The sequence below is a fragment of the Octopus bimaculoides genome, chromosome 9 (assembly GCF_001194135.2).
Source record: "Octopus bimaculoides isolate UCB-OBI-ISO-001 chromosome 9, ASM119413v2, whole genome shotgun sequence".
In the NCBI taxonomy this organism is placed as follows: Eukaryota; Metazoa; Mollusca; class Cephalopoda; order Octopoda; family Octopodidae; genus Octopus; species Octopus bimaculoides.
Window position 1 is genome coordinate 24,377,846 of NC_068989.1, and position 7,413 is coordinate 24,385,258.

The 7,413-nt window shown below is 38.3% G+C and overlaps 1 protein-coding gene across 1 annotated transcript in view; it reads right to left on the minus strand.

The window, feature by feature from the left end:
- LOC106884216 (propionyl-CoA carboxylase alpha chain, mitochondrial) overlaps window positions 1-7,413 on the minus strand; it is an 80,400-nt gene that overhangs the window by 11,239 nt on the left and 61,748 nt on the right. The window contains exon 20 of the mRNA XM_014935468.2: window positions 2,562-2,615. Within this exon, the coding sequence (XP_014790954.1) occupies window positions 2,562-2,615 (54 nt within the window). The remainder of the gene's footprint in view (window positions 1-2,561; window positions 2,616-7,413) is intronic.

The following is a 7,413-nucleotide window of genomic DNA, read 5'->3' on the forward strand; positions in this document are numbered from 1 at the left end:
ATGTATATGTGTTGATTACAAGATAGGATTGAATCCCAATATTGTTCTGATTCTTATCCTACACCTAGTGTTGAGATGGTATTACACAAGTAGGAAGCTATGAAGTATTTTAAACATGTTTAAGTGGGGATAAATATTACCAAAAGTTAATTTGGTTAACACATACCATGAAATTGAAATATCCAACGAGGCCCAGGAAATAATGACTGTTAGTACTCCACATGGATTATTAAAGTGGACAAATTTACTATAAGGTACAAAAGCAACAAGTGCTATCTCTCAACAAGTTTGGAGAATGTATTGGTAGACATTACAGGTATAATTACTTACACACACATAAATACACACACATAAATGTGAATGTAGGCAAGATCAAGTGGTTAAGAAGTCCATTTTGCAATTATAGGATCACAGATTCATCTTAGTCCATGACATCTTGGAGACAAGTTTAGTAACTAAACTTTTAGTTATGTAGAGCAGGGGTTTTCAAACTGTGGTCCGCGGACCACAGGGGATCCGCAGGGACAAGACAGGGGGTCCGTAGACAGCAAATGCTTTTTATGGGTAATTTGATTTTATATATGTTTTTTAATCAAAATCTTTTAATTGACAATAAACCTATTTGTTAAATACTGTTAAATAAATAAATGTAAAAATATATGTTATTTTAAGCAAATATTTATGTATAAATTTCATAAGCGTTTATAAGGGGGTCCCTAAGGTAAAGCCTGAAATATAAAAGGGTCCGCAAGTCAAAAAGTTTGAAAACCCCTGATGTAGAGTATAATTTGTGTGTATTATCACCACCATGTTAATGTCTACTATTCCATGCTTTCATGCTTCAGACAAAATTTGTTGAGGCTGATTTGCTATGCCCTACAGACACTCATTTACAACTACCATGTATATCAAAACAAAGAAACACAAACACACACACGACAAGCTTCTTTCAGGTTAGGTCTACCAGATCTATTCACAAGGCTTTGGTTGACCTAGGCAGGGTTATAGTAGAAGACACTTGCTTAGGATGCCACACAGTGGGCAGATAGACTGAATCAGGAACTTTTCAAGCACACAGCCACATCTATGTGTGTGTGTCCATCCACATGTCACCATTGTTGAAGCTGTTTAGCATGCAAGAACCAGTGGAATGAAGTACCTTATTTGAAAACATGAGTTGGTATCAGGAAGGCGTCTGGTTACAGAATACTGCCTCATGAACTCTTGTCTAATCCATGCCAGCATGGGAAAAGTGAACATAAAAGCATGATATGGTGTGTGAGGAGAATTAAATACCTCTAACTTAATATTCCTGCAAGCGAGAATTCATTATTATTATTATTATTATTACTAGCTGATGTACCCAGTAATCCCCAGAAAAGCAGGCTTGTCCCTTGGTGCCATTCTCCTAATTGTTTCACTAATCCAATAACTGTTGCTACATACTGAGTTCAAATTCCACCTTTCATCTTTTTGGGGTCGATAAATTAAGAACCAGTGAAACACTGGGGTCGATGTAATCGACTAGTCCCCTCCTGCCAAATTTCAGGCCTCGTGCCTTTAGTAGAAAGGGTTATTATTATTAAGGCAGTAAGCTGGCTGAATCATTAGCATGCCGGGTGAAATGATTAGCGGTATTTCATCCGTCTTTATATTCTGAGTTCAAATGCTGCCAAGGTCAACTTTGTCTTTCTTCCTTTCAATAAATTAAATACCAGTGAAACACTAGGGCTGATGTAATCGATTAGTCCCTTCCCCAATAAATTTCAGGCCTTGTGCCTTTAATAGAAAGGATTATTAAGGTGGCAGATTGGCAGACTCATTAGAATGTCAGATAAAATGTTTAGCAGCATATCTTCAGGCTTTATATTCTGAGTTCAAACTCTGCTAAGGTTGATTTTGCCTTTTATCCTTTTGGGGTTGACAAAATAAGCACCATTTGAACACTGGGCTCAATGTAATCAAATTATCCCTCCTCTAGAATTGCTGACCTTGTGCCAAAATTGTGGTTGAAATCTAACTGGAATTATTTTGGATCCATCCCCACCAGTAAGTGTAGGTATCAATAAAATAACTACCAGCAAAACAATATGTTGTCATTTAATGGATAGTTACAAATTTAAAAAAAGTAAAATGAATATAATTGATTGCTAACAAAGACCCAAGATCACAAATGTGGGAAGAGGGAGAGACCAGTTGGTTATACTGACCCTAGTACATGACTACTCTACCAAACAATATAAGTGATAACTAATAGCAACTGGTAAAGAAAACTATTTTATCTATGATCCAGTAAAAAAGTCAATATTACATGTTGAGGAAAATGTTAAAGCATAGAGATTAATATAGAAACGGTAACCAGTGGACACTCGTAGAGAGAACTATTTTATCAAAACAGTATATGAATGGTAACCAATGGCAACTGGTGGAAATAACTACTCTACTAAAGCACAATAAAAACAGTAGCCAAAGATAACTCGTAGATACAAACGATTTTATCAAGACATGATATAAACAGTAGCAAACGGGTGGCAGAAATGTCATGCCAACCAAAAACTTACCACAGTTCCATATAATTGTATTTTCATTGATCCTGAAGGGTCTCGTGAAATCAACTGGAAAACAAGTAAACATGGATTACTGGACAGTAATAATGACAATGGAAAGGCATCGAAGAAATATCAACGGAGATAAAAATCAAGGACATGAAAGGTCAAAATTATGCTCCTGTAAAAAGGTCAATATTACATATTAACAGAAATGTCAAAGCATACAGATGATCAATAAAATATTGGTGATTGGAAGTCATATATTCATCATCATCATTTAGTATCTGCTTTCCATGCTGGCATGGGTTAGATGATTTGACTAAAACTGGTAAGATGGAGAGCTGCACCAGATTCCAATCTGATTTAGCATGATTTCTATGACTGGAAAATATATATATATATATATATATATATATATATATATATAGTTAAAAAAAACAATAACAAAAAAACAACAAAGTGAGGACGTGATATGGATAGTATTATTGGACGCTCATGAAAGGAAAGAGAGAGTGTATGACGTTTCAGGCGTAGCCCTTCGTCGGAAAGATGGAAAGTCCGGAGAATGGAAGAACGGAGAAAGAGGAAAACGGTACCGATGCCCACGAGGTTACAGAACCTACAAGAATAGGTGCAAGCGCTAATATTTATAAACATGCGACATATTAATAAACATCTGTAAATGTACAACCATTCAGATATCTGAGTACCTTATTATTTTTTCCAATATATAATTCCTGTACATCACCTCTAAACCTTCCAATATATATATATATATATATATATATACATCAGATAGCCAAAAGGGAAGTTAGGAGACAGGTATATATAGCCAAGGAAGTAGCAGAAAAGAAGTTTGCCAAAGTTCAGCAACATGAAGACAAAAGAACTGAAGTATTTTGGATTGCAAGACAGTGTGTGAGAGAAAATTGTGATGTCACAGGAGAGAAATGTGTCTGCGTAGATGATGGTGCACTTGCTTTTAATGATTCAACAAAGAAAGAGGCTTCGAGATGCCATTATGAAAGACTGCTGAATGTGGTGAATGAATGGGAGGAAGAGAGTCTGCCAAAGGTTGACCCAATTGAGGGACCAGCTACTCGAATTGACAGTACCCTGGTAGATAAAGTAAATGAGGATATGAAGACAGGGAAAGCAACTGGCCCATCAGCAATCACTGCTGAGATGCTTAAGATATCGGGTTTGTCACCTGCATTGTAAATCAGGTAGTTCCTGAAGGAGTTATACCCAATGACAGGTGTAGCAGGACCATAGTCAACTGCTACAAGGGTAAAGGTGATGCTTTAGATAGAAATAACTATGGGGTATCAAATTATTGGATCAGGTGATGAAAGTTACAGAGAGGGTCATAGTCCAACTAATTAGTGAAAGAGTTAGCCTAGATGAAATGCAGTTTGATTTTGTGCCAGGCAGAAGCACCACTGCAGCTATATTTCTTGTAAGGCAACTGCACCACTGAAGCTATATTATCTTGTAAGATAAACCTCTGTACTTGGCTTTTGTTGACTTGGAGAAAGCCTTTAACTGGGTGCCCCAATCACTTATCTGGTAGTCAATGCAGAAACTGGAGATAGACGAGTGGTTGGCAAGAGCTGTACAGGGACACTGTCAGTAAAGTGAGGGTTGGCAACAAGTATAGTGAAGAATTCTGAGTGGAAGTAGGGGTTCACCAAGGATCAGTCGTCAGCACCATCTTATTCATTACAGCCCTCCAGGCAATAACAGGAATTCAAAACAGGCTGCACCTAGGAGCTTCTCTATGCTGATGACTTTGCTCTAATAGCTGAGTCACTGCCAGAATTAGAGAAAATTTAGGGTGTGGAAGCAAGGTCTAAAATTCAAGGGACTTAGGGTTAACCTAGCAAGAACCAAAGTCTTAGTAAATAGGAAGGCTGTCAAATCACAAACCCCTTCAGGTAGATGGCCCTGCTCGATCTGTAGAAAAGGCATGGGTAGAAACTCCATACGATGCACCCAGTATAAGCTATGGACACATGAGAGGTGCAGCAATATCAAAGGAAAGTTAACCGAGAAAATTGTATTTGTGTGTGGCAGATGCATAGGGGTAATAAGCACTGACGATGTACAGAAAACAAATTCCATCACAAGCCAGGGGGAAAAAAACCATAAGTAGTTGATAGCTCCTGCTACCTTGGCGACCAAGTCTGTAGTGGAGGTGGTTGCTCTGAGAGTGTAGTGGCTAGAATAAGAATAGCAAGGGCAAAATTCAGGGAGCTCCTACCTCTGCTGGTAACTAGGGGCCTCTGGCAGTGAAACATAGACCATTGACTGCTGAGGACATGCATAGGCTTGAAAGAAATGAAGTTAGTATGATCCACTGAATGTGTAATGTCAGTGTGCATACATGACAGGGTGTAAGTGTCCTGAGAGAATAGTTGGGCACAAGAAGCAAGGAATGGGGGGGGGGCAAGAGAGACGACTGGGCTGGTATGGTCATGTATTACTTATGGATGAGGACAGCTGTGTGAGGAAGTGCCACTCCCTAACAGTGGAAGGAACCTGAGGAAGAGGTAGACCCAGGAAGATATGGGATGAGGTGGTGAAGCATAACCTTTGAACAAGGGCCTCACAGAGGCAATGATAGGAGACCAAAACCTTAGGAGATATGCTGTGATTGAGAAGACCTGGCAACTAAAGTGAGATCACAGCCATGTATGTCCAGGTAAGAGTATCACTGATGTGTCAGGCGATATGATATGCTTGAGAAAACCTGTTGAGTGAAGTAAAACCAATATCATAGCTGCAGCCAGTATGTATGTATGTATGTGTATATGTGTGTGTGTATATATATATATATATAACTCTCCACAAAAAATCCCAAATTTTATTTAATTTGCTTTGCGGGGAGGACTGTTTTAACGAAGTTGCATCTTGTCCCTACCTTTGAAACGCGGAGTAGATAAAACAGGGGACAACTGATGAAGGGAATGTTCTTTATGTTGCATGTCTTGTTTCTCTATTTGTTTCTTTCGTTAATCGAAAAAAAGTTCATTTTCTATTTTTATGTTCTCGTTTTTCTTTTTGTTCAGGTTTTTTTTATGTCCTGTACCCATATATGCATGTAAATATACATATATATGTAGGTATGCACATATATGTATTCTCTTTTTTATGTATATGTATATGTATACATATATGTATACGTATGTATATATGCATATATTTATATTTTATTTATATTATTATGTTTTAACGCTACCCACCCATTTCCAAGTAAGTTTTATCTTAATAATTACGATGTGCACTCTTATTCTATATCTATTCTTTCTATCTATCTCCCTCCCTCCCTCTTCTTCCTATCTGTTTAAGTTGGGATTATTAAGCTAATCAAGTTCTTTATTTCAAACCAAACTAAATAAAATGACGTCAAATTTGGGCAGAATCAGTGTTGCAACTGGGGCGCATGGGTTGGGAGTTTGATCAGCAGAGGTGATCAGGTTACACATGCCATCCTTTTGAAAACACCACCGCCATCATCTAACCCCTCTTTGCCCATGGGTTAGGAACATCTGCCACAAACAAAAACTAACTTCCTATATGACGGCCATTGCCAGTACCGCCTGACTGGCCTTCGTGCCGATGGCACATAAAAGCACCCACTACACTCTCTGAGTGGTTGGTGTTTAGGAAGGGCATCCAGCCGTAGAAACTCTGCCAAATGCTGTGCATGAGAAAACCCGGTAGCCAAGTGAGACCGAAATCTAAGGCCTCAGCCAGTCCACTTATGCGTACCTTCCTTCATTGGACACCAAACTCCACTTGCGAAGACCTATTGAGGCAAGTGAAATCGAAATCAAGTTAAATTGGACACTAAACTCCACTTCCGAAGACCTGTCAGGTGTCATACAGTCTGCCTTTTACTTTGAGTGAGAGGCCCCTTGTCACCAGCAGAGGTAAGAGCTCTCTGAACTTTGCCCAGGCTATTCTTATTCTAGCAGCTACACTTTCAGCACACCCTCCTCCACTACTAACTTGGTCACACAGATAGCGGAAGCTATCAACTACGTCTAGTTTTTCTCCCGGGAATGTGGCAGAAGTTGTTTTATGCACATTTACAGTGTTTATAGCTCCTAAACATCTATATATACGATATATATTATACAATATATATAATATGATATATATATATATATATACGACATATGATGATATATAATAATAAATGATATATATACAATGTCATCACATTCATTCTTTTATTAAAGTTTATCACACAGTCACTTATTTCTCTAATTGTCTTAGATTAGCTGACCAAAAACTCTCAGATTTTTCAATTCTATTTTACTATTATCAACATTTGCTGTCTCGTTCAATTTTGCTACCCAAATTCCAAAAGAATATTTTTCTCCTTCGTGTTCTGATCACTAACCCCTTTCTCTCACTCTCTTTGCCTTACTCTGTCTCTCTCTTTGCCTTACTCTGTCTCTCTCTCTGCCTTACTCTGTCTCTCTCACTTTCTCTTTCGATTACTACTTGCTTCGCCAGGACTTACTCCACCAGCACCACCACCCTATATAAACTAATGCACGCTCTCAGATTCCCCAACTCGATTTTAAATACCTCTGCCAAAGAAATACGAATCTCGGAAGATGCTCAGATAAGAAGTTTGACTTTACAACCTCGTTCATCTACTCTTCACTATTCTGTCTATTTTATTACCATGTCATCACATTCATTCATTCATTCATTCATTTATTAAAGTTTATCACACAGTGACTTAGTGACTTCAGGATCAGGGCTAAGTGGTTGCCCAGAAGACGACCAGCATGGATGAGAAGGGTCTGGAAGCTTAAAGATCCTGCGAATGGACAGAGATTTAGAG